At 49.0% G+C, this 27878-nt stretch overlaps 1 protein-coding gene across 5 annotated transcripts; it reads left to right on the top strand.

The window, feature by feature from the left end:
- On the top strand, positions 1-26154 carry LOC122376666 (formin-like protein 18). 5 transcript variants are annotated; one of them, XM_043356570.1, is made up of 7 exons: positions 493-779; positions 14600-14782; positions 16770-16844; positions 20360-20624; positions 22867-22949; positions 22985-23140; positions 25220-26154. In XM_043356570.1, the coding sequence occupies exons 1-7, from the start codon at positions 741-743 to the stop codon at positions 25304-25306; spliced, it is 888 nt and encodes a 295-aa protein (XP_043212505.1). In that variant the 5' UTR covers positions 493-740; the 3' UTR covers positions 25307-26154. The 5 variants fall into 5 exon arrangements, with proteins under 5 accessions (XP_043212507.1, XP_043212509.1, XP_043212506.1 ...); XM_043356572.1 differs by having other exon boundaries at positions 1-779; positions 22867-23097; XM_043356571.1 differs by having other exon boundaries at positions 419-779; positions 22867-23140.
- The last annotated feature ends 1724 nt before the right edge of the window (positions 26155-27878 follow it).

Genomic DNA, 27878 nt, shown 5'->3' on the forward strand with positions numbered 1-27878 from the left:
GCGTCCGGTCGGTCAGAGGAGTGCCGTCGTCCGGAGCGGCCACGAAAACGCCGTCTCTGTGTGGTGGTGGTGGGTTCTCACGTGTCCGACAGCCGAGCGAACCGTCAGCTGCACATCGACCATTGTTGACATCGGTGACCTTTGCCCCTGATACCTCGCAGGGTATCGCTGTGTGACGCATTAGTGTGACGTTCATCGCTCGGCGAACGGCACCAATCCTCGCACCACCTCCGCGGCAATCCTCGTGACGGCTTGTGACGCGACTGGTTTTCGGTAATCAACAGAAAGTGCTCCACTTGTGAGTGAGTGAGCGAGCGTGTGCCCAAAGCGTGACGCCGGGGGCTATCAGCGCGTCGCGCCGCCCCCGCGAGTGCCGGCACTTTTACCGGTGGGCCAGGTGGAGTGCGACCGTCAGTGGAGGGCGAGCAGCTGTATCCGCCGCGCGACCGGCGATCAGTAGCGCACGGGCACGGCACGCGCGAGGGCTGCACGAGCGAGGAGCGACGAGCACGGAGCGAGGAGCGAGGAGCGGGAGCGGGAGCGGGGAGCGAGAGCGGAGCGAGCACGGGGAGTGAGCAACGCTCAGGTGTGCCTGTTGTTGAACGGACGCATTGCAAAATACCGAGAGATATCGTGCGGTGCATCGCGAGGCATCGCAGCGAACGAGAACTAGCGACCACGCAGCGTGGGGTCTGTCAGAGTTGATCGCAGTGTTTTGGTGAACTTTGAGGGCCGTCACCATGGTTCGGGGACCGATCCCGAGTCTGCGCACCTGGGAGGTAAGTGCCGACTGCGCGACTGGGGCATAAATTGAGCTGGGTCGAGGCTGAAGCTTTTTTGGTGGGGGTGAAGCGTGGGGGCGGGCTGCAAGAAACCACTCGTACTTAGAATGTATGACATTAACACGCGCAGTGGAAGGGGGGGGGGGATTTCGTCCACCCCTCCTGTTTTTCGCCAATAACTCGCGCCGCAAGCATAATATCAATGTGAAATTTCGGCTACCTGTCCAGAATTGAATTGCGGATCTTCTCGTGCAAAAAGTAAGAAAATCGGTTCACAACTTTTCTAGTAATAGCGGTGTAAAGTCAAACATCCTGCCGCCGCGGCGGCGTGGCGCGGGGCGTAGTACTCGCAACCCTTCCACTGCGCGTGCTAAGTTACTGCTTATTTATACGTGCGCATATGTTTTTTTGCACCCATTCATGCATTTTTTATGTCCGTTACAAAGTCTGTTGACAATGCTGTGAAATGGACAATAAAAACAAACTTCCTTTTAATTCAGCTGATTTTTTGACTTAATTTAATTGTTTATTTAGTTTTTAGAATTTATAAACACGGGTTATACTTTAGTATTTCTGAATTACTTTTAAGCGTATTTTAAAAGAGTCTGTTAGATGACCAATACCATGGCAGCAGCAACAACAAGCAACAACAGTACAATCATTGGATTGGAGTGAGTTAGGCACCTGGAAGACTTTCCGAAAGTGTTTATTGAAATTTAGCTGTAACTTGAAATAATGTATTTGATTTTTTTATATTTTACCTGCTTATAGATGCTGAATACCACATATGCTTTTCATTAGCCGTTTTCACGACGGACTATCTGGCGAATGCACCTAATTCTCACCAAATCTGCACCGGCCGGCGTGAAAACGGCTATTATAAGGCAGCGCGATTAGATGTTCGTTAGTTAAACGTATTCCAAAGACCCTATACCTATACGAGTACACGATTCTTGTTACTTATTTTCGAACTACTCCGCCACCCAGAGGTGCAAAAACCTCTTCAGGTGTCACATACTTTGCCAGTGGCACACGGAATCTGTCACGCAGCTTCCATCAACCAGGTGATGTCAGCTGAAAGTTTACATTGAGATGACTGGATGTTACTTTTCCCTGATCTCTGAAATATTGATCATTTCTGGAATTTTAACATATTTTAGGACAGGTTCCAATGATTAGGCACTCTTATTGAGCACCTTGAGACCTGACATTTATTTCTACTGTTCTTTTCTCAACAATATTCAAACATTGAAACCCTTAAAACACCTGCCTTCGGACTGTGATTATACAAATGCAGTAAGTAGGTGTGCATCAATTATAGTACTTTTATAAGGCTAACTATTATGATAATTCACTTAAGATGAATAAGATTAAGTTGGTTTAGAGGCAGAAATGACACACAGCCTGGTACACAGCACCCTACACAATGGAAAGCATCAAAATGGGTAAGTGCCTATTGTGAGAGTGTTAACTAATAGCTCTGCGTGTGTCCGCTAGGTGGCAGGCCGGTAGCGAGCATCTGACCGGTCACTGCGCCAATAAACAGTACGCGGCTAGACACGAGCGAGTGCGTTTGTGCAGACGGAGCGCGGACGAGTACGAGAGACGGAGCGAACTCACACATGGCGCAGCCCGACGAGAACCCCGGCGGGGGCCCGGCCGCTAGTGACGATGAGAGTGAGCACGGTGCTGTGGTTGCCTTACCAGCGCAGTGGTTAAGTCGATTGACACAACCTGATAAACTCGACCTCTCTGTGGACAGAGGAGCCGCCTTCAAGACGTGGAAAACGCGATGGACCGACTTCGTCACACTTTCTGGCCTGACCGCACAGCCCAAGGCGGTGCAGTTGGCGATGCTGCGATCCTGCCTCTCGGACGACACCGTCCATATCGTCGAGAATATGGGGCTGTCAAGGTCAGACGGCGAGAACGTCAGCAAAATCATCGAGAATCTGGAGCGACACGCTATAGGACAAGTCAGCCAGGTGATGCAAAGGCGAGCATTCAACCTGAGAATCCAACAGGACGGCGAGACATTCGACGACTATGTGACGTGTCTCAGAGACTTGAGCAGGGACTGTGGATATTGTGATCGGTGCAGAGACAGCCTTATTCGCGATCGAATTGTAGTGGGTATCCGTGATGCGGATGTCATCAGGCGTTTGTGTGCCATCCAAAGTCTGACTCTGGACGAGGCGATAAACATTTGTCGGTCAGAGGAGTGTGCGGCGCGCGACGCCCTTCAGATCGCGGACGGCAGCGTTGGCCCGGGCGTGGCGGCTGCGCGGCGTGGCCGGTCGGTGGTGCCGCCCGCGGGCACGGTCGGTCGAGGTCGGCGGCCGGACCGTGACGTCACTGACCGCGTTTGGACTGGGCCGGTGGACCGGCGTCGGGCACAGCCCGCCCCTCCCCGTGCGGCCCGGCCCGCTGCCGACCGGCAGTCACGTGATCGCCCGGGCGAGGCCTGTCGCCGCTGCGGCCGCGGGCGATGCCGGGGAGAGAACAGCTGCCCCGCCATTGACAGCGAGTGTTTTCGCTGCGGTGAATACGGCCATTGGGGCCGTATGTGCGACAGGAGACTGGGGCCGAGAAGGGCCAATGCGGTATCCGTCGGTGAGAGCGCCTGTGAAGACGACTGTACTCAGCTGAATATGGTGACGGTGAACGGTGTTCAGCACAGATCGGCGCCGACGGTTGCAGTGGACGTGTTCGGTACCAGGCGCGGGAAGTTGCGAGCTCTTCCAGACACTGGAGCCGACATCAGCCTGGCCGGCCCTGAGTTTGCAGAGACGTTCGGCCGTGGTCGCATGACACCTTCAACAGTGCGTCCGATGGTGGTCGACGGCCGATCCTGTGACTCCATAGGCAAGGTGGAGGTCACAATCAGGATGGGAGACATCGAAGTCAACGAGCAGGTCCACATCATTCCTGGAGTCAAGCGTCTGATCCTGTCGTGGAAGACGACGCAGCGCCTCGGCATCATTCCAGAGGACTACCCCGAACAGAAGTGGAACATTCCTCAGGACATCACGGCAGCGGTATCGGCGCGGCGGACAATCACACGGCCAGCCGAGCGGCAGACGGCGGCGCTCGGCCCGCCGGTGGAGCGGCAGACGGCGGCGCTCGGCCCGCTATCCGAGCGGCAGACGGCGGCGTTCGGCCCGCCGGTGGAGCGGCAGACGGCGGCGCTCGGCCCGCCGGTGGAGCGGCAGACGGCGGCGCTCGGCCCGCCGGTGGAGCGGCAGACGGCGGCGCTCGGCTCGCCGGTGGAGAGGCAGACGGCGGCGCTCGGCCTGCTATCCGGGCGGCAGACGGCGGCGCTCGGCGCGCCAGCGGAGCAGCGGGCAGCGCGGACCGGCGCCCCAGGGCCAGCGGAGCAGCGGGCGGCGCGGTCCGGAGCACCAGAGCCAGCTGAGCAGCGGGCGGCGCCGGCCAGCGCACCGACGGAGCAGTGGGCGGCATTGCTCCGCGAGTACAACGACGTATTCCCCGAGACGGAGCGAACTCACACACCTATATGCCGCAAACCAAAAACATTGTCAAGTTTCTAACTAGATGCCAGGTATGGTCAAAGCTATGGCCTAGTTTAAAGAAGGTAAGTACATTTTTGATAGGTACTGAAAATTATTAGACAAACTTGGATTATGTTTAACATGTAGGCTCCGGCACAAACAAAAGCAGGTTATTATGCAAACATAACCTGAAGGTTGACGGAGGGGCAGCATTTGAGCTGCCCAACATTATATTAATTCCCCGCCCCCAAGGTTTTGCACACAAAATGTGATGCCAACCTTAATCTAAAATATTTCATTGATATGATTCAAATAAAAATGAAATGCATCCTAAATACATTTTCATCTATTTCAATTTTGACAGCAGGGTAGACAGCTGAAATTGGATTCCCATATACACTTATGCCAAATTTTCTGACTGAGAATTTGTATGCTGACAGTTTTAGCTGAATCTCACCTCAAGGCTCTGTTATGGGCTATTCCTCGTCTTACATCATGCCATCCTGGTCCACATGCTTCAAGACTGATTGAACTATAAATATTACTATCCACAGCATACATCTTGTGCTGGGGGCATACAAACAGCCCGCACATCTTGCCCGCGCAGCCGTAGTAATGCTGTTGGATCCCATACTGCCTCACCTCACCTCCCCAGCCCGGCTAAGACACTCAAAACACACTGTCACAAACTGTCACAGCCGGCGTGACAATCCGCCGGCCCCTCGCCAACTCCACGGCCAGGCAATGGGGATTTACAATGGAGACAGCCGCCGCGTGACAGAATCCGCCGGCTTTTTGCAGCCCCCCCGGTAGAGGTCTGCACCGGCCGGCTGCAGCCGCGGCTGGCTGCAGCCCCACGGCTGTGGGCCGGGGCGGCTGCAAATATCTCCAAGAACACGGCTACGGCTGTGGCCACGGCTGTGAGATTTCAAGCTCAATCTTAAGTACTCCAATATAAAATTTTAAATCCTTAATCTCACATTCTGATAAGCAGTCTAGCCTGTAAAATTCATGCAAAGGATGCCCAGCAACATTGAAAGTGGTGAAGCCTTTGAAAACCTGTAATGGTTTTACCATTTGTTGTAGGGGAGTTTGCACTCTGGTACAGAATACTAATTATAGGTACCAATTGTTCCTTCATCATCAAGAGCTTGACAGTTTCAGAAAATGCAGCATGTTGCATTGTCACATCCCTCTCAAATCAATCTCACCTGGTCATTAGGAGAGCACCTTACAGCTATTGAAGATGAGCGTTCAATAATTCTTTCAGGTAATAGAAAAAGAAATCACGCCTAGGTAAAGGCAGGTAAAGGCTTCATAAAATATTATCTAACATAACTCTTAGATGTATTTCTGGATTTTCGGCAAGTCCAATTACATAATATAAAACTGGCGCTTTATGTTCTAACTGGTGTGTGAGTGACCGCTAACAGAAAATGCTGATCAAATAAGCCAATGGAATTAGATTATAAGTGAACATGAACCTTACTTACGGTTAATTCACATGATGGTGAAAACCCTGAACACGTAATTCACATGACGGTGAAAACCCTGAACACAATATTTCTTACGCGAGCTGTTGACTTTACTAATAAAATGACGTCTTCTTCTGAAAATGTATAAATTTGATACTTACTCTTTATTTGAAAGCAAGTTTTTGACTACGTAGCATTATTATTTATTAATTATAATTTTTATGGCTGTTTATAGTGACACAAAACAATTTATTGCCACTTCTTTGCTATTGACGTCATTAAAAACTCAAGTAAAATTTTTGATTAAAAGAGGTAATTGTGGCTCGCACGTCCTTGGGGGATTTGAGCGAAGATCATTATTTGGAAAAATCAAAATAGAAGAATGTTTTTCTTTCTTGGATGCTCACTAGTGTTTTGATGCCTTGCATATCAAATTAGTTTGAGACTTGCCCAGAAGGCTGCTTCAAGTCTGGCATATCACACCCCAGAAAATATGCAAGGTAAGAAAGAAGCAAGAGTTTTGACTAGACAATCTCTGTTTGACAGTCCATCAACTTGAGTTTCATTTTCCATACCTAACATTGATAATGAAAAGCATCATGGTCTGTTGTTCTGTCCCACAACCATGCTTCAGGATTTGGCATTAGATGTCTACACTGCTAGTGCTTCTATTCTGGTTCGTTGTTTATTGTTTCTGTTGTTGTAGGTACCTAGGTACCTACCCATCTTTCTTAACCCCTTGCAAGGGCTTGTGTAGGCAATAGGCATGCGTTGCGCATCAGGCTTCAGGCCTTCGGCCTAAAGCCAGATACACAACCACTTAACCTATGATGCTTCATGAGCTTGAGAATCTATAGCCGATTGCAATGTGCTTTTGGCTATATGTTTCAACTAAAAACAACTTATTATATACTATTTGGTTGCATTTCATTGAAAGTATCCACGGCCGGCTGACGGCTGGCTGCCCACAGTTTGCCACGGCTGTGGGCGGCTGTGGCTGTGGAGCCACGGCTGCGGGGCGGCTAGGCTGTGGAAAATTGCAGCCGTGCAGAACTCTAGGCCCCCCCGTAAATGCGTACAGTTATGACGCAGCCGTTACGATTATAATCCACAGCTAATTTACTGCAAAAAGTAAACTTACTGCAAAATAACAAATGAATAAAAGTGGAGCCCCGTAGTAGCTACCTATCTTACTATTCGCAGTTTATATGGAATATAGAACCTGACACGCTAATTGGTGTCTACTTGACCGCAATCTGTCACGTTTCATGGGCTAAAAGTGCTATCTCTGGCACATACTCTGGTTGGCGAGTTGGCAGGTTTTTGCACCTCTGCCGGGCGCCACCCATGATCAGGTGACCAGGAGTGCCCCCTGGTACTTCAATTGCCAGTGATTTCATTTATTTGCGGAAAGGACAACTGCAAAAAGCACAGCACGAAATTATTTCTGTCAAACGTTTCCATTCAGATTTGCGACCTGTTGAAAGCTAACGGCATCTTTTGTGCAACCACTCTTCTCTATCGGATGCACGCAGCAGAAATCGCATTTGGAGCACCCACGATAATCCAATGCATTACGAAACGTTCTTCGTATGGCTCAAACGTGCCTTTTCAGAATAACGAAATGTAACTTCAGGAAATATGGAGAACGCAGATAAAAAAAAAGTACATTTTACACTGTAACAATGATCTATAAAGTAGGTTGCCTATACTTTGCTGGCATTCACTAGTCACAGCCAGGAGTTCATAACAATGCCATTACGGACCACTTTATTGAAAGCTGGCGTAAAGGAGCTTCGCAATCGCCATTCATATGCACCCTTTGACATCAGACACGTACCCACAGTTAGGTAATCTGCAGTATTACGCTGCGCTGCGGTTATGAATTCTCCAACTATCTGCGGTGGTGTTAACTGGAGCTGCAACATCCGCCGTTGCACATGCAGGAGTGTGCCATTCTTACAGCGGTGAACTGAAAATGGTCTGAACTTTGCACTCTGTTAGCGTTGCCAAACACTGGAAACACCCTCAGCCATTCGGAACTGAAACTGGCGCAAGTAGGTCTAATCATTTAAATACGTAAGCTCGACTACGTTGCCACTGACAATTTATGAAGCCCGAAATTTCCTTTGGCAGTTATTTTACCTACTAAATGACTTTTTTTACATTGCTATGCAGATATTTGCCATTGCCTTTGAATAAATATCGCACGAAGTGCTCAAAGAAAAGCCTCAACAAGTTAATATTGACCCTTCTTTATTTATCCTCCACGTCTCCAATTAGGTTTGTTCTGTCATACATTTTGCTTAACAAATAATAATTTAGAGCCAATTCTACCAGTGACTCCTGACCACACCTCAATTCATTAATTTCTCTTTAACTACGCACACCATTTGTGGGCAGATTGCAGACGATAGGCGTATCGGCGTCCCTGCCCGCTGAGAAGTCATTAGCTGGCACTATGTGGCCGATACAGATTACATCAGCTGATCTCTGATAACCCTGTGTGCTGGACTCGGTCGCAGGAAGGGGGGCAGGGTGCACTGGGTGTTTCTGACTGGCCATATGACGGGCCGCCTATCTCGCAGCGGGCTAACAAGGTCAGATTAGACGCTGTTACCTGCTGGGACGGGCTGCGAAGTAAATGAGTGAGTGGTTCACACCCTACAGCCGCGGAGGATCAAACGAAACGCCGACAGGTTCGGTCCGCGGGCTTGGCTGCAAATTAAGACCGGAAGTGATTACCTGTGCGAATATATGACAGCATCAAGGTCACATGGAGAGACCTAGATATTATTTGTAGAACAAGTTGTGCATAGAAGAAGATAGACTATTCTTTTATGTGGGCGAGGATGGATGACATGGTTATGATTAATATAAGGAGGCTTGAAATGATTTATTCTGCCTAAAATAAAAACACTTTGACATGCGTGAGATCATTTCAAGCCTCCTTAGATAGACTATTCACTTGATTAGAGCAACAATAACCAGGGGCGGATCCAGAAAATCTCCAAGGGAGGGGCTATTAGAAACCAGGAGGCCCCCCCCCATAATCCCACCTGTTGGAGGCCCCATCTTCCCACTTGTTGGGCCCCCCCCAAAAAAAACTGCGTTTATTGAGCTTATCTAGCTGTTCAGGCAACATCTCAACATCTGTGCAGGCTTGGAGGCCCTCTGTGCAGGTTAGGAGGCCCTGTAAAAGTGGTCATCTCTGTGAGTATAAGAGACCTCCAAGTTATGAAAAGCTTTACCAATCTTCTAACAAAGAAGTCTTCTCAGCTAGTCTTCTAAGAAATAACTAAGTGGGTAGGTTAAAAAAAACTCATCGGATTTCGGCCACTTTATTTTCAGGAGGCCCCCTTTTCAGCTTTTTAACTTTTTAACTTTTTATTTTATTTTTGAAAAAAATCGGCCAAGGGGGGGGGCCATGGCCCCCATGGCCCCCCCTTGTATCCGCGCCTGACAATAACTTATGTAGCTTCTGGCATGCACACTAATCCTACCGACTGACATTACTGACGTCGGAACCAGAAGTCGCGTCACCTGTCAGTAATTCTGTGGGTTTTGGCTGATAGCAGCCCACCACCGCTCTCAAGGTTATCCACGTGCACAGCCACAGGAGCTGGTTAGGAATGTCTCCGAAGCTGGCGACCGCGGACCGCAGACGTTCAGCAGTGCCGCTGATTGAACTGTTGTTATGGACATCGTGACAATGTGAAAGTCGGAGTCACGAGAGCGTCACGGAACGTCGAAGGAGAGTCACGGGTAGTCACGGTGTGCAGGTACAGACACAGACCCTGTCACGGCACATCAGCGCCGACGGCGAGCGTTTCTCTTGAGCTACGTGCCAGCTATAACGCCAGCTATAACGTGAAACATTTGTATTCCACCCTTTGAATCTCATCTATCGTGATTGGTCAGCTATAATCCTGTAATAACTACTGCAACTGCCTACATTTAACCCTCGCCGGACCTATTGGTTTTATACATACGCGCCAGCCGAGGGGGGGGGGGGCGGGTACGACCCCCCCCTCGCCGTTTCGCCCCTGGTGGAGCTAGCGCGTCGCGGAAAAAAACGAGCGTGTGCACCGTTACGAGACGCAGAGATTGGTACCCGATTTTAAGGTCCTAGGTCAACCGGTGACCTCTGAGGTCAGGTCAAGTGCCCCAGGGTACGGTTCAGTTTTTGGTGAATAACTTCGCAAAAAACGGCCGCAGAGCCGCGATTTTGGCAGCATCGTGTTCGCCTCGCTCAGGCGCGTCGAATGATGTACTTTTTGTTCGGGTCAGGTCAACTTGGGCTGTTGACCTCAGGTCAAGGTCAGGTCAGCACCCTAAGGTCATGAAGTAGGTCGAAAGAGGTCATGTCGCATATCATTCGATTCGGCAGGTCTTCCTGAGTCCATTGGTGGCTTTCCCGACTCGCTAGCTCAATTTGATCAAGAGTTATGGACGAAAAACGAATATGACCTTGATGACGTCATAAATGACGTCACGCAAGGCCAACATTGCAAAAGTGACGCATCTAACCTTGCAAGGAGTGCATCAAATCACGATTCTGTGTGCTTGAGATAGTTGGAGATCGTTCCCGGCGCCAGAATAGCAGTTTGAATTTTTCCCCATTGACTTATAATGGTGAGGTCACGAAAATGACCTGACCTCATATGACCTTTAGGAAAAATCCGAGATATACAAAGTGTGAGACTCATAATGGATACTAGATCCTGCAAGTTTCATTTCCCTGTGACATCTCCTCTGGCAGTGAGGGCGTTGCGAAGTTGCGACATCTGAAGACCGTGCAGAGGTTCACTTATGACGTCATAGGTCAGTGACCTGACCTGACCCAAAAATGCGGTTGGTGTCAAAAGATCCGGCTTGGATCAAAGGTCAGGTATGCCAAGTTTCAGCTCTCTATCGCCAGCGTGTTTGGAGCTATCGCGAAAAAACCCTATGGGGGGGGCGGCACCCGCCCCCCCCCCCTCGGCCGGCGAGGGTTAATGCGAGTTTCTCGTTTTTCCTCTCAATGATCGATAGATAACCGGCCACAGGTTTGTGTCATAATCATCCGATCAAACAACTGACTCAAGCTCATTTCCCGGTCTCGGGATTCCTTTGAAGATGCGCAGCTGTGGACAGTCTCTGGATTACACACAATCTCTGTTACGGCAACGCACAACATAATTAAACTGGGGCTTCGCATAAATATTCATTATGCCATTGTCGCTGCTCAAAGCGACGCTACCGTCGACAAGCTTGGCAGGCATCTGCTGGCTGCTTCTTGACGGCTCCCTGGGAGGTGAAACTTGGTGCCGTCTGTGCATAGAAAACAGTGAGAAGCCAGCCGACAGTGTAACAGTTGTGCTGACATTCTCTGTGGCGGCACGTGTGGCGATTTTCCATCGTGGTACCGAAACGGATTCTGAACAGGTGGTTCTGGCGTGGCTGTCTTTATCCCTTTCATTTATCACAGGCTCAGAGATATTAGTTGGTAGACTGGAGTCAGAGAACAGTGCCATGTAACTGCTGAAGGTGATAGAACTATAACCACTTTCGTTTGCTACTCGATTATTGGGTGAAATTGTTTGAGTTGTTGTTGATTAGGGCATTGTTGACTTGGTGATGTGCCAAGGCTTTGGCAAGCATCTTATTGGTGGTTTCTAAAGCTCTGTTTGCTTTGTCATTTCTTGGCATAAACCTTGCCGATAAGGCACATAATAGTCATTAATTATCCATTTTAATTGAATTTAATCTGTGATTACCATCGAAGAGACATTAATGTCTCCCGTTTTCTGCAATTTTATTACAATCATTGATATATCAAATCCCCACGAAACCACAACGGACGCCAGCAGAAACATTAACCCGCGCCCCGTAGGGCTACCGGCGGACCCTACCACCCGTAGGGGGGGGGGCCGTTTCGGCCCCCCCCCTAAGATCTCGGAAAGTTACCGGCCGATTTTCAAAATTCAAACGGCGTTCGATAGCCCCACCCGGGAACTACCTTTTGACCAAATTTCATTGACCTAGGTCAAACCGATGACGTCACAGGTCAGGTCAAAGGTCAGATTTCCACCGTTCACAGGCATTTCAAAAATGTGTTGTGAAATCGAGTTAATTGGTAATTTATTGAAAACCATCGATGGTGCATTGTTCGTCAAACACATACTTTGCTATCTGAGGTCACTGATACCAGGTCAGGTCACAGCGAGGTCAGGTCACCGGGGTCACAATATGAAAGTGTCGTGTGATACATGTTTTATGGTCCATTTTACATGACAAATGCGATTATGTGGGTTAGGCAGCCTTTGGGGCCAGCCTAGGTCACGTTTTGGTGAAGGTCAGGTCAAGGTCAGGTCAAATAAGGTCAAATTTCAAAGTTGATATTTTTGCATAAAATGGGTATCGATTCGATGCAGCTCGTCACGGGGAGTCTAATGGTGGTCTTTGTTTTGCTCTACGAGGTCTAGAACTCCCAAAAATTGAGTTTGAAAATTTGACGTCATCAATTTTGAACAGTTTTTTCGCTATAACTTGGCCAAAAAACGAGGTATCGATCTGAAATTCGGTATGTAGATAGAAGACGGTAAAGGCTATCACATATATTCCGGTTTTTTTGAAACTCAAAAAACTTTTTGGATTTTTTGGCTAATATATCCAAAAAAATGTTTTTTTGATTTTTGGGGTTCAAAACTAAAAAATTTCAAAAATCCGAGATAGCAGTTTTGTAGCCCTGTCAATTCTACATCTTTTATTTCTTGATCATTTTTCTGTATCTTCAAAGCTGTAGGCCTGACAGGTCTTCTCGCGAAGGTCTTTTTTCGGTCGAAAATGACAGAACATGACGTCATTCTGACGTCATTTGTGGCCAACCTATCATAGCCTCTGGAAAAATTTTTGGTCACAATGTGTAAAATTGATGCCCGGAGGGGTCTTGAAAGTTTGGTGGCGATATCTGAAGCGGTTTAGGAGATATCGACCGAAAAGGACAGGGAGGGGCCGTTTCGGCCCCCCCCCTACGGGGCGCGGGTTAAGTCATAACCACCAAGGTCAAATCTTGTCCTGTTATCTACCTTTTCATTTGACACGCTTCCCTTTCACTAGACTCATTCAGGGGCGGATCCAGGAAAACTCCAAGGGGAGGGTCATGAATCGAAGTGGTGCCCCTACCTATACCCAAAATTAAAAACTCAACGGATTTCGTCCACTTCATTTTGGTGGTGCCCCCATTTTCAGTTTTTTTATTTTTATTTTTTTTTTATTTTTAGTCAGTATCTTAACTCTTAGCCACAACCACATTTACCAATTGTAAGCAAGTATATATGAATGTGCTATGTGTATATGTATATGTTGTGGACGCTGAGTAGTGAGTACTTACCAGGAACGTTATCAGGTAAGCAAATCGTTGTCAGTCCGACGAACTTGACACTGGCGTCTAAAGGGTCTGTCCTTGACACTTCAGGCTTGTCAGGGGCACCAAAGTCCTTCCAGGGACACCACAAACCTGTCAGGGGCACCTACGGCCTTGTAGGGGCGCCACAGGCCCGCCAGGAAGCAGGGGCACCACAGGCCTAGCAAGGACACTACAGGCCTGTCAGGGGCACAACGGGCCTGTTGGGCCCATGAGCACCCCTAGGGGCAGGGGCACCACAGTCCTTCCAGGGGCACCGCAGGCCTGTGAGGGGCACCAGCGGCCTAGCAGGGGCACCACTGGTCTATCAGGGGCACCACGAGCCTGTCATAGCCAGGCATCTCAGGCTTGTCAAGGCCCAGGGGCACCACAGGTCTGTGAGGGGCACCAGCGACCTAGCAGGGGCACCAGTCAACACAGGTCTGCCAGGGGCGCCACAGACCTGCCAGGGGCACCACAGGCCTGCCAGGGGCACCAGAGGGCTGCCAGGGGCACCACCGGCCTTGCAGGGGCACCTTGGGCCTGTCAGGGGCACCACGGGCCTGCCGAGGGGCACTTCAGACTTTTCAGGGGCACCAGTCCTCTCCGGGCGCAGGGGCACCAGAGGCCTGCCAGGGGCACCAGCGGCCTAGCAAGGGCACCAGAGGCCTGCCAGGGGCACCACAGGCCTAACAAGGGCACCACGGGCCTGTCAGGGGCACCTCAGGCTTGTCAGGGCCCTGGGACACCACAGTCCTTCCAAGGGCACCGCAAGCCTGTCAGGGGCACCAGAGGCCTGCCAGGGGCACCACAGGCCTAGCAAGGGCACCACTGGCCTGTCAGGGGCACCTCAGGCTTGTCAGGGCCCAGGGGCACCACAGTCCTTCCAGGGGCATTACAAGCCTGTCAGGGGCACCAGAGGCCTAGCAAGGGCACCACAGGCCTACCATGGACACCACAGGCCTGCCAGGGGCACCACCGGCCTTGCAGGGGCGCCTCAGGCCTGTCAGGGGCACCACGTGCCTGCCGGGGACACTTCAGGCTTGTCAGGGGCGTTACAGTCCTGTCAGGGCCCAGGGGCACCAGGCCCGTGGTGTCCCTGCTAGGCCTGTGGTGCCCCTGGCGGTCCTGTGGTGCCCCTGTCAGGACTGTGATACCCCTGATAGGCCGGTGGTGCCCCTGGCAGGTCTTTGGGCCCCCGGGCCTCAAGGGGGGGGCCATGACCCATGTGACCCCCCCCCTTGGATCCGCCCCTGGACTCCTTAGCTCTCGCAGCTGACTACCAAGATCCTATAAAGAGCGAGAGCCGACTACTGAGTTGCCTATGCAAGAACGGAAATGTCTCTTCTCTTATCTGCTTTCTGCTCTGCTCTCTGACTGATTTTTTTTTCAAGATCATGTCCTATTCTCTTGGGCGCTCTCTGATCTATTTTCTGTTCCCAGGAGCGGCAGGGCTGCGGCCCGCCGCTGCACTCGACCGCTCCATCCAACGGTCTGAAGCGCTCCAAGCCTGTGAACGTGCCGAAGCCCATGCCGTCGCTGGCTGAGCGGGAGGTCATCATCGAAAGTCGATCTGAAGGGCGCCAGATGAAGCAGAGTGTACCGCCGCCGCCCCCGCCACCCCCGGTACGTTATCGTCTGCATGGGTGTGTAAATTTAAGGGGAAAGTGTGAGTGGATGATGTATGATTGCCTTGAGGTGCCTGTGTCATTTGTACAAAGGGACACGCATGGGTTATGCATGGGTACACACATGTTCAAAGTCAATCATTTGTTATTCCGCATTATGCGATGTGTCGCCTTTGCAATAAGATAGTGGAAGTGGGGCATTGTAACGGCTGCCCATTTGCAACAAACTCAAAATATTAGCTGTGTCAAAGCCGACAATGCACACCCGTCTGATTTTTATTTTGTTCTTCGTCCATTATCTGTCCTCCCTTCAAAATACCTGTCCGACGTATATCGCCACCACCGCCGCCGCTGCCCAGTGCCCAGTCTCCAATGCCGCTGTTACCAGTTCGCCAGCGGTCCCACCGCCCACCGTCCACCGTCCACCGTTCACCGTTCACCGTCCACCGTTCACCATCCTCCATCCACCATCCACCGTCCACCGTTCACCGTTAACCGTCCACCGTCCACCATCCTCCATCCACCGTCCACCGTCCACCGTCCACCGTTCACCGTCCACAGTCCGCTGTCCGCCTTCCCCGTCCCACCGCCCAGTGCCCACCACCCACCGGATAGTGTCTCCATTGAAGTCGTTGACGCGATATGCGCCCCCGGCAGTCCACGCCGACAGCTGTGAGGAAGCACAGTCGACTGCGCGCGCACCACTTTCCCCTGTCTGCCGGCACTGCGAGTTCACAACACTCATTTACAGACACACACACACATTGCCTATGAACTTTCGCTCGTCAACGTGAAATGATCTCTTTTTATTGTTTTAGTTAGGTAATTTGAAAGAGTTAAATGTTAACTGTGATTTAACTGGCCCCATTAAACTAGCATTACAGTTCACCGGGAATCGCGTGTTAGCAGATCCATTAGGAACCTATATCAAGTTAGCATTTTCCTTTGACTGCCACCTTGATCAGCTAGTGTCGTGTTCACAACCAACACACAACAACCATCAACTCCACAACCGGCGTCAATTAACTCGCTAACACGGCACGTTGCGTTACACAAACTCCTGGCATTACCGCAGGTGAAACACCACCCAGACTGACGATCGCCGTGCCGTGGCGTGAGCGCTATACACGCATGCTGACTATCGGTCGGTCCATGTTTGCTCCCTGTATGGCCCTCTCACAAAGGAGCCATTAGCGGCATATATGCTGAGCGGTCTCTGGTCAAAGCGTGGGCGCATTGACGTCGATGCCCTTGGGTGGTCAAGCGCTGCTCGCGAAAGCTTTCCTTGAGGGACGTAATGCGATGCCTGAGTAAGAAACGCTTGATGATGTGTTTCGAGTTTTTCCTGTTGAATCTGGCCACACGCAACAACCCGCTACAATTTTCTGCTGATTTCGTTGACACTGATTCGATCAGTTGGGGAAGTGGCCTTAGCTGGACAGCTCGCTCCCAAAGAGAGTTAGTCGCTCCCGCGTCGCTTCAGTGGAGTGGCGGTGATCGGGTCACGTCCAATCCTTCCGAGCTCCTCACTGAAGTCGTCTGATTACCCCTCCCCGCCACCCCTCTCACCCAATCACCGTTCCCCGGCAGCAGCGGAGGCGTCCTCCTTCTCCCGTATCGTGTTCGGCGTATGTCTATCAGAGACCGTTTGTCATGACAACGTCACCTCCGAAAATGGCCGCACCAGATAAACAATGCTGACGGAGCGAATGTCTGATGACAGTGGTATCCGGCCGCGTCCGAATACCGGCATCGTTCATTTCCATAATGGGTGATTGTACTCGCCATGCACTGCGCTCCCAATATCTGGTGCGGACATTTCGCCAAATGCGGCGGCACTTGCCTCGCCTCTGGGCAGGGAAGATGACACCACGGCTGTAAATGGGATATGGAGGGCTGCTATTTATCAAATAAGCGCGTGATCTACATCGATGGCCGATCGGTGGCATGGGTGTCTGTGTATGAACGTGTCTGGTTTATGGCAGGAGAATGGCAGAGCCAGGGACAGTATTACCATCTACTCAACGCCGACTCTGGCTAAGCTGGCACAGACGCAACAGGCAAGGACCCTTCAGCTTCTCTTTCTGTCCACTTATCTGTCTGTCCATCCGCTTTATTGCTTTCCTTTTTGTGTTTGTTTGCTGCTCATATCGATTATCTGTCTACTCTTCTATCGATATAATTATTGACATCTTGAGTGGTACTATAGCCAACTGACACTACTGTTTCTATTTCTTGGCTCGACGCATTTTTCTCTTTACCAGCTTAGTCGGTCTTACTTGGCCCATACATTTTACAATCTATGTATGTGTATAAACGTATGTATAAACGTATGTAAACGTATGTGTAACCGCATATACAAACGTATGTATGTATAATGCAAAAACGTGCATGATAATGCATTTTTGGTTCACTGTTCGTGCTGAATGTTTTTCAAAACGTTGTAAGAACACAATGTGCTAGTGCATTAGAAAAAAAGTAAACATAACAAGTTTAGCCTGCTGAGTGATGACCCTCGTCAGAGTAAAGCGTGTCGGCTCGAAAATCGAGTCACTCTAACAAAGGGACGCGTAAATCTAACTTGAAAATACCACGTTTCAAATTGGTAATGCTCGATATTCGTAAGTTTATATCTGTTACAGGCAAAGTGAAAACTCGGGCATTTTGCAAAATGCCTAGGCAATTTGCAAAATGCCTGACCGGCTAGGCATTTTGCAAAATGCCCAGGCAATTTGCAAAATGCCTGACCGGCCAGGCATTTTGCGAAATGCCTAGGCAATTTGCAAACTGCCTGACCCACCAGGCATTTTGCAAACTGCCTAGGCAGTTTACAAAATGCCTGGCGGGTCAGGCATTTTGCAAAATGCCTGAGTTGTGATTGATTTATTTTACCGTTTTTGTTTACCACAGGCGTTGACCACGTCGTTCCCATGTGCCTGAGCCCCAAGCACATTCAATATTTACGAATATACCCACGTCTTCCGCCACTTCCGTCGAGATGGAGCCACTACTGAATGGACTGTGTAGATTGAGCCAACGTCTCCCTATACTTTTCGTATACGGAGTTGTAGCCGTGCGTGTGTACGAATGCTGTGATGGGGCGCGGAGCAGGGCACAGAAAAAAAACATGGGCGCGGAAAAACGCGGCGACCGGCCGAATATTGACCCGACATTCTTTGCTTCCCGTGCTTACTTACATCACGGCAACAGAGGGCCGCAGTGACACGGGGTTGCCAGCTCGATCGATAGAACAGATACATCGTATCCAATAAGCATTTTTGTTAATCACGTGTCACGTGGAAAGAAATAGTCTATATCTTGAGAAATCAGCCATTTTTGGTACATTTCAGGAAAAACAGCATTTATAAACAATGCATTGGAATGCGACGAGATACATTCCATAGACTAAAAGAACATGTGGCTTTTCCAGAAAAGCAAGTTTTTGGTCATCCACGACCCACGTGCACACCTTTATAATAAAAAGACGCTTAGAAATAACAAGTTTTACATTCAACGGACATGTTCATCTTTACACAGTCACAATGCATTGATAATGTAGGCGTGTGGCCCGCCAATCAAACTACCATACATCGAAAGAACATTCTTTTCTGATCAGATCTACCCAAAGTATTTCCAGAGTCATCAAGGCTCTTAGAAACATTACCATGTTTAAAGGGACCCTCCCACCTTCAAAAAAGTTAATGAATTGGCAAGAAAGTGATGTCGCTCGGTTCAGAAAGAGCGAAAACGAATATATACCAAATTTCATCGAAAAATATTCACTGGTTTTCAAGATATTAGACTTTTACGATTGTTTACTTTTTGGGACCTCCGCTGTTCCTAGCGGTTCCTAGCGACTTTATTTGATAGTGCGGCATTTGTTGCGCGCAAAGCAGCATATACCACCGCGTGCTACAAAACGCATTAGTCAAACATTTAAAAATCGTTAGATTTCTGCGCTGACGTCACACATTCAGAGGGATATTCCTATGCATTAGCCCCTCTGAATCAAAATGCTGCAATTTTGAAATTCAATATTTCCGATTGGATGTTGTTAGTGCCGAAACAGGTAATTGTGAGCCAGGGACCCCATTTTGACTATCTCAACTCAAACCTAATGTTAAGGTGGGAGGGTCCCTTTAAAGGGACCCTCCCACCTTAACATTAGATTTGAGTTGAGATAGCCAAAATGGGGTCCCTGGCTCACAATTACCGGTTTCGGCACTCACAACATCGAGAAATGCCTTAAATCGGAAATATTGAATTTCAAAATTGTAGCATTTTGATTCAGAGGGGCTAATGCATAGGAATACCCCTCTGAATGTGTGACGTCAGCGCAGATATCTAACGATTTTTAAACGTTTGACTAAAACGTTTTGTAGCACGCGGTGGTATATGCTGCGTTGCGCGCAACAAATGCCGCACTTTTAAATAAAGTCGCTAGGAACAGCGGAGATCCCAAAAAGTAAACAAAAGTAAAAGTCTAATATCTTGAAAACCGGTGAGCATTTTTCGATGAAATTTGGTAGATATTCGTTTTCGCTCTTTCTGAACCGAGCGACATCACTTTAATGACAATTCATAAACTTTTTTGAAGGTGGGAGGGTCCCTTTAACGCGTGTTTACCGATAAAACCGCGCCGGGCGCCCGGCAGCCGGCGCGGCGGTCGGGCCGCTGCCTGGGGCTCAGTGACCCTGAACTCGGCAGCGCTACCCGGAGAATGTCTCACTGTGTGTCCTCCCACTTGGTGCGTATCGCTTGTGATTAGCCCCTGTAAGCGGCATTTACAATAATGCTTACGCATCGTCGCTGGTGTGAGTTCGATGTCAGGCATTTTGCAAACTGCCTGAGAAAATAATTTCAGGCAGTTTGCAAAATGCCTGGTGGGCCAGGCAGTTTGCAAACTGCCTAGGCATTTTGCAAAATGCCTGGCCGGTCAGGCATTTTGCAAATTGCCTGGGCATTTTGCAAAATGCCCAGCCGGTCAGGCATTTTGCAAATTGCCTAGGCATTTTGCAAAATGCCCGAGTTTTCACTTTGCCTGTAACATATCTACTGTACGGAACCTCTAAATGGAGCAGCTCATTACGGTGTTCGCTCTTACACTCTACGAACATTAACATTCAATCAATGTTATGTAGCATCGCGAGAACTATATTTCCAAAGAAGCATTTTTATATGATGATAAAGTATGTGATTAATATTCCATAGTGGCTAAAAAGTCGATATCGATGAATGACAGGATGTCCCTTGGCATTAATCGAGTGTCATATACGAAAACAGACTTGGTTCCGGTGCCCATCATGGCATTAGCATGATTGCCTACTCCCGTGAAAATTAGTTCAAGAAAAATGGAATAAGGGCTTCGTAAGGTTACCAACGGAGAGGAAAAGCTACGCCAGGGCACTAAACAGCTAGGCATACATTTATATTATCATTCATATCACTGCATTATTTTTTAGGCTCAAATATCCCTTCAATTCTTGCACAATGCACAATGCACATTGCACGATCCACCTAAGCCCCAACTGACCAATGTCTGACCTGTATTCTCTCTCACCCGACATACCAACAGCCGGCGAAGGCAGCCACTCCGCTCACACCGTCCATCTCAAACGGAATCCACAACGGCGCGAACTCCAGCCGAACTCAGGCGGGCGTAGAGACGGAATCATTGGACTCCTTTACTCTGGAGCACCCGCCGCCGGCCGCGCCCAAGCCTCCTCCTACCTACTTCGACGGAGCGCCGCGAAAACGGGACGTGCTCGTGTCGATTGGCTCGTACGGGGACAGCCGGCCGGCTCCGTCCCGTCTGCAGTTCCTCGGCAGCCAGAAAGGAGGTGAGAATTGACGGGAGACGCCGGTAGTCTGAGCTATTTACGTGATGTGTAAATGCAGACGAGGCTAAATTCGTCGTAGAGACGAGGCTAAGTAAGGCTTTCCAGGGATGTTTCTCTATTTTGAAAGCGGGATTCTCGGCTACTGCAGATACGCTGTGATGTTTTATTCAACAGCGCTCTGGCTGGACTTAGCTCTGTTCCGTCAGCGTGTTTGTGCGTTTTTCTCTAACTTTGGCATGCGGAAAAGGCTTGTCAAGCTTAATACGAAAAGCTTGTAGTATCTGTCCATCTACACGGTGAAGATGAGAAGGCCGTTACATTTCGCATATCCGCCCCGCCGAATCATGCCCGGGGAATGTGACATACTGCGTAAAAGTTTGTGCTTGATTTGAAAAGACAGTATTGTGCTGTCATTTTGCAAAACTGATAACTAACTGTGATAAGACTTTTTATGTGATCTGCCATTGTATGGCAATTAATCTACAGGAGATAGGTAGATTCAGCTCTCTGTCTGAACCTGCACACATGCGATGTATGCGAGATATGTAATGTCCACACGTCATTGAACCATGTCAAGAATGCTAACATTTGCGTAATGTCAGCCTGACGACCGCCTTACGCACATGTTCAGTGTTAACTTCTGTGTGCCTGCCTCTCGTTTAACACTATCGTATAAAGTACTTACGATTTCGAACACATCCTCACCGTCTCGCCAACGCCCATTTTTAGCATATCTTTGTCCGTCTATTGTCTAACGCCGATGATTCTAACGTTCGTGTAAGACCCTTATAACGAATGCCCATCTCCATTGACTGCCTGATTGAACTATTAACCCGCGCCCTGCTGGGGGGGTGTTTGAACACCCCCCCTTGTGGTTTTTCGCGAATATCTCAAAAACGGCGGCGCGGAGCGCCGCCGTTTTTGGTACACCTTATTATACATCAATTCTACACATGTTGTGAAAATTTCAGACCAAGGTCATTCAAGGTCAGGTCACCAGGTCACTTGAAGTGACCTCACCTCATAAAAAGTTTCAATGTCTGTCATAGCTACACCGAGTGACCGATCGTTTTGAAACTTTCAGCGATTGCTAAGAGCAATAGCATGTACAAAATGTGTATCTCAGAATTTTGATATCGATGACCTAAGGTCAGGTCAATTTTGCGACCTCCCCATTATAAGTCAATGGGAGAAAATAGAAATGCGCCTCTTTTGGACGAAAGACATTATAAACACTCCCAAACACCGAATTACAAGTGGTTTAGACACACTGAACATGAAAATGGTGTCCGTGACCCTTGTTTATGCCCTGAGGTCATCTTAGGTCACGAATGGTATCAACAGTTTTTCGCAAATAACTTTTGATAGAGGCATGCTAGAGCGATGAAAACGCCTTAGATGTGTTCAGCTCGACGATACGGATCGACTGATATGCAACATGACCCTTTCCGGTCAGGTCATGACCTTGACCTGAGGTCAAATTTTCAAGTTGAACTTTCAAGGTCAAGTTATAGTTCATTCGATGCGTCTTGACGAGAGGAACACGATGCCGGTAAAAGTAAGCTCGTACAGGGCTTGGGTTAAAAGTTATTGCAGAAAAACTGTTTCCGAAAAAATCGGCTATTTTTGCAGTTTTTGCCCCCTGCAGGCAAAACCGTTGACGTTAGGTCAAATCTGAGAGAATTACTCAGAAAGGGTGTTAATAGGGCTATCGAATGCGCTTTTCCGCGGCGCTGTAGCTCTATTGGTTCCCGAGTTATGCATTGGCTTCTTGGAAATTTTCGACATTCGACCTGGAAATCGGCGAAATTTTGCCTTCAATGACCTCTGGTGACCTGACCTTTGACCTGACCAAAAAAATGACCGAAGTGATTTCGTCATTATTTTTGACGCTCTTTCGAACGCCGCCTTCCGCGTATCGCTACGTGGCCCAGGAGCCGAGTTACAAGGGGGGGGGTGTTCAAACACCCCCCCCCCCCAGCAGGGCGTGGAAATCCAGGAACCCTAGCCGGGCGCGGGTTAAAGTCCTCTGGTTGAATCCACTGATTGAACCACTGATTCCACTGAGTCAATGACTCCACTGATTGAACGATTAAGGTTCTCTGGTCTTCGTCTAACGTCCGTTTAACTCCGGTTCCATGTCTGTTAAATTTTGTCGAAATTCCGCCTATCGTCCGTTATTGCTCCCTTCTAACGGCCGTCTGACGCCCTGGCCGTCTGACGCCCTCCCCTCCCTCGACAGCCGAAGACTCCAACGGCAGCAAGTTCGAGGAGGTGACCACCCAGCTGCAGCACGAGCTGGTGCAGACGCTGTCGCGCTCCAACCTCCGTCATCGGACCGGCTCCATGGACAACCTCCTCTCCGACGGTGGCGCCAGCACGCGGCGCACCGTCACAGACAAATACGGCAGCGTTCTCAACATCAGCGACAGTGGCGCCGATTCCGGCCCTGGCGGCGGAATTCTAAAGAATGGTACGGCACGGAGCTCCAGCAAGTCCATTTCGTTCGGAAAAACGTGAGGCAGATAATTTCGTTTGTCCGCATGTGGTAGGCTAGGTGTGCATCTGGCTCTGCACCGGCACGCACCTCTGTGGAGCACTGGATGAAAGCTGCGGCACCTGCACTTCGCAACAGCTGCAGGCTATTTGTGATATAGTCTACATTGTTCGAGAGCATTGATGATATGCATAGGGTAGCCTGGGGCAAGACGCCCCAGATAATTTATTTTGCTACATAACTTTTGTCCTACATCACCTGGAAGGCCAAATTTGTGCTCAATGCGTTCTTTGGACATTTTACTTTAAATTCCACCCCTCAAATTCATTCACTCATGATCGGACTCCAAGCTAGGAAGTGATTTGTGAAGCAACTGCAAATGGGGCATTTTGCCCCAACCCCAGGGCAAAACGCCCCACGGCCCGGGGCAAGAAGCCCCATACTCTAGATTAAAGATTAAACATGCTAGTTGACCAAATCTTATGTGAGAGGTCCGTTAGACCTTGGGAGGCACGGCACTGAAGTTAGCACCTTCCATCCTATCAGGTGTTCAGCTATGACACTATTGTATGAGCAGGTTTTTCACCTGCCTCATAAGGCCAAATAATAAATTATTGCCATGCAACTGTCAACCAAATACTTCCTTTGCCACCCGGTTGCTGAGAAAACTACACATAAATGCATAGAAACTTACTGTTTGCCAGCTACCGAACATTAGGAAATGGGTAGTACGAACAACACATGAGGCAAAACGCCCCATGGGGCTTTTTGCCCCGCGACCTACTGGGGCGTTTTACCCCATCACGTAGTTCGGTCAGAAAACAACGCCTTGCACTCCAGCAAGACATAATTTAACACGAACCAACCCGGCATTATAAGCGTTAGATAATAGTTGTTCAAAATACATAAAAGTCGTTAACCTGATGTGGACCATAAAAGAACGCCATGATGCATAACCTGACAACAAAACATAAAAATCGCTCCCAAAACACATTTTTGGCTATATCTCCCTAAGCAGTCATCACAATTTCTTTCCAGTCTGGTCATATAATGATCATATAGTGCACGTTTTATAGAAGAGAGAATATTTCCCCAGATCCTTGCCAGTTCCGAGAAACATCGGTGAGGCGTTTTACCTCGGCGGGGCGACTTGCCCCGGTCTACCCTACCTACTTTTGGCTGGAGTCAGAAAGTGGAATCGAATTCTTAGAATGCATTTTCAACCTCAGAATAATTATGCTAATACGATTTTATGTCCATGTAGCTCTTGAGCAGAACGGTGATATGGTTTATGGTTTTATTTGGCTGATTAGGAGTTAACGGTGCTAACCGATGAAAATGCTTGATCATGGTTACATGGCCGAGCATGGCTCGCACCTTGTATGCCTCCAAGCACTTTGCACATAGACACCTGCATTTATATTTGACTGGTCACTTCACAAAATATTTTCATGCTGAGTAAAAATAGCAGTCTTCTGCTGTCTCGCTGTTAATCTCACTCGCATTGTACGAACAATCAAACTGGCTGGAACACTGCACCTTGTTTGCACAGGTTTGAGCCTCTAAACTACGTCATTCAAGGTCAATAGTTGGAGTGAATCACTAAGCCTTTACATCGGCTTAGTCGTGGTGACGAAACCATAATAACAGATCCCGTTTCAGGGTGTTGGCGTTTCCGCCGCTGCTTAATTTTTCAATGAAATACAAATACAATGTATTTGCAATATGCTGAATACGAAAGGTTCCGTGAAAAATATTCCTATTAAAAAGTTTAAAGCTTACACAATGGTAGGTTTATTCTTGTTATGTCTTTGAAATATCTTTTTGTCTTGCTCGTAACACATTATCCGTATCGCTGCCTCTGACGCAATGTAATCAGCGCCCCATTTCCATGTAAATATATTGTTAGGCAGGCTCAGTGCTCATCCACACTAATACCGGCACGATGGGGATGAGTCAGCCTTGTTACCACCCTCCCCTCCCCTGCCCTACACCTCCCCTCAGCTCACCCCACCTTGCCTGGTGGTCTGGCGGACGTGCGCTACCAGACACCCCTCATCCGACACTTGTGCCACCTGACACCCGTCTCCCTCCCCAGGACAATGATCGGCGACGTGCCAGTGACAGTGCTCTGATCGACTGGCACCGTCGCCGCTCCACACAAGTCGTCCGAGTCGGGACGTAATCGGACCTCGAGATCGCGACATCCGACGGAGACATGCGATACCACGCACGCTTAGGCGGCGTTCCAGACATCTGGCTTAGCCCAGCGACTTAGCTAGACTTCCCACCGGACAGAGATGCTACAGCTGTAGACACGATGCGGCTCCGAGCCCAAATCAGTGCTATCTAGCAAATTTCTGGACTCGTGTCTAATCTACACCGGGATCTGAGTGTCGCCGTTTCGCGTTTGACCGTCTGTTTGAGCACGAGTAACTTTCGGGTGTAATTAGTTTGCGTCGGATCGACCCCGTGATGACTTTTGCTGTCTAAGTGGACCGTAACAGCACCAAACGACCTCCAGCGGAATCGGACGCTCCTCAGTGCTTGTCGGTGCGCGACCAATCAGACCCCAGACTGGTCAGACTGCGGAACTCAGTGTCAAACTTCAGATACAGACTAGTCGGGACTGTGAAGCTTTCTATCGATCGGAGATTAGAAAGGGCCGTGCGACTCCCAGTTGTCCGAACTCCAAGTGCTAGTCGGGACCGCTAGAATCAGTGTCGGACTCTGGACTAGTGATAATTGTAAGACTTTTGGTTATTTGTCTGCAGGCTAGTAGAAAATGCTGAATTCTCGGTCGTCCGTCGCTCCGTCGCTGTTGAGTGGCGCAGGCACCTGGTGCTGAAACCGTGCGAGTGGTTCCAAGAAACCAAGAGGTTCGATGATGTGGGTGCGTCGTATGCTGAACTTTTTATTTCATTGTGTATTTCCTGTCATCTGAGCCTTCAATCCATGCTGTTAAACTCCAGCTCTGCGAACGGCCCATGCAAGCCGTTCTTGAAGTGTCTGGTGCAGAAATTGGATGTCGGTGGCATGCATAATGCTGCTATCGCCACTGCGAAAGGTACGGCGTATACGTGTACAATTGGAGGCGTTAGGACACGAATTCTATTCGTGTTATGCTCCGATAAAGTTTTTTTTTTAGAGCAGGAGTTTGTTTCAGACATTTTAATTAGATGTATCTGTGTTTGCTTTGTGTATATATTGTAAGAGTTTCAAATATATGAGCATGTATATTGGAGAACGTTTTTGTACCATTCAAAAAGGTAACAAGTCTTTTATTATAGGTATTCACTCAGTAGGCCAGTCAGGGTGTCAGTGACTTCTTTGTGTGCAGATACACATAAAACATTTGGTGCACGGTAGAACTGATCATTTTACATTGGAAGTGACAATGGAACGGCTCAGTTTCCATTTCTGTTTTAGCATTGATATGGTTATACATTATGCATCAATTGCTAGAAACGCCATTTGACAGTCGAAATAGCATTACACATTGTGCTTAGGAAGTATTTCATTCCCAACGATCATAATAAGGAACGTGGAAAAGATGTATGTGAAGGAGACAAATGAATACGGGCTGGTTTTTCCATATCATGCCTCGTGCATGCCTTTCTTGCATGATTTGTCCTGAATGGCAGTGGCGATCCTCATCATAACGTGATCACATGTTACCTATTTTGGCAAATGTCATGTAGCACTGTGCTAAACTTGAATGTTCTCACACTGTTGCGCCTTATAAGGCATGGTGGAGCATATCAAGCCTCACCATGCCGTGCCATACTGTGCTATACATAGTTACTGTTCCATATCACGCCATTCCGTGTTTTGTCCTGCTATGCCATACTATGCTTATGAGTTATGACCATATCACGCTGTTTTGAGTCAAGCCGTGCTTAACCATGCCACACCATTCCGTGTTGTGCCGTGTTATGCTCAGATGTCACGTCACTTCGTGCCATACCGTGCTGTAAAGTGTAAGTACTTGACCATGTCACGCATTATGTGCCATGCCATACTTAATTTAACCAGGTCAGTGAATAGTCACGCCATTCCGTGCCATTCCGTGCTATATGCACTTAACCATGTCACGCCAGGCGGTGCCACTCTGTACCACGCTGTGCCCTGGCGCACCGCGCGACGTCTGCAGCCGTAGACAATGAGCGAGCGACGAATAATGGAGCTTGGACGCCCTGTCGATACTGCATCGCTCCCTGTCAGGGCATCATTACAGACGGAAGGGACGCAGCGGGGCAAATGGACAGTTCTTTTGCCCCGCGCGGCTCTGGCACCGCCGCCCGCCCGCCGACCGTCGCCGCTTGCAGGGGTGGTTTTGATATCGGTATGCACTAGCACAATCAGAGGCTTTTTTGGTGGATGGTCGGTCGGCCACCGGTCCGTCGCTAACACAATTAGGCGTCTCGCTAGTCGCGGTTCGTTATTGTTGATGCGATGTGTATGCGGAGAGAGCCCACTGAACGCTACGAGACGCATGGATAGACAACGGACTGCCATTGGATATGGAAGCCCCGCGGCGGACGGTGGGACCGAGAAAAAATATCGAGCCAGCGTGGTCGGAAAAAATGTCGCAATTCTTACGTTCGAGGAAAGATAGAGCACAACAGAAAACAAAGAAAACATAAATGAGTGAGTAATACAGCAAACTTTCTTACCTATATTGCTATAGAACACATCCAAAATAAATCAATGACTCTCATCTCATCCGACTTCACATACAGGCTGTCAGAATGTTT

This window comes from Amphibalanus amphitrite, unplaced genomic scaffold (genome assembly GCF_019059575.1).
Source record: "Amphibalanus amphitrite isolate SeventyFive unplaced genomic scaffold, NRLGWU_Aamphi_draft 002230F_arrow, whole genome shotgun sequence".
In the NCBI taxonomy this organism is placed as follows: domain Eukaryota; kingdom Metazoa; phylum Arthropoda; class Thecostraca; order Balanomorpha; family Balanidae; genus Amphibalanus; species Amphibalanus amphitrite.

What these genes read in the sequence shown, in the direction of transcription:
- LOC122376666 (XM_043356570.1), top strand. Translation starts at nt 741, where the DNA reads ATGGTTCGGGGACCGATCCCGAGTCTGCGCACCTGGGAG. An exon ending in CGAGTCTGCGCACCTGGGAG is followed by an intron (nt 780 to 14,599) that starts GTAAGTGCCGAC and finishes TTCTGTTCCCAG; the next exon opens with GAGCGGCAGGGCTGCGGCCC. An exon ending in CGCCGCCCCCGCCACCCCCG is followed by an intron (nt 14,783 to 16,769) that starts GTACGTTATCGT and finishes GGTTTATGGCAG; the next exon opens with GAGAATGGCAGAGCCAGGGA.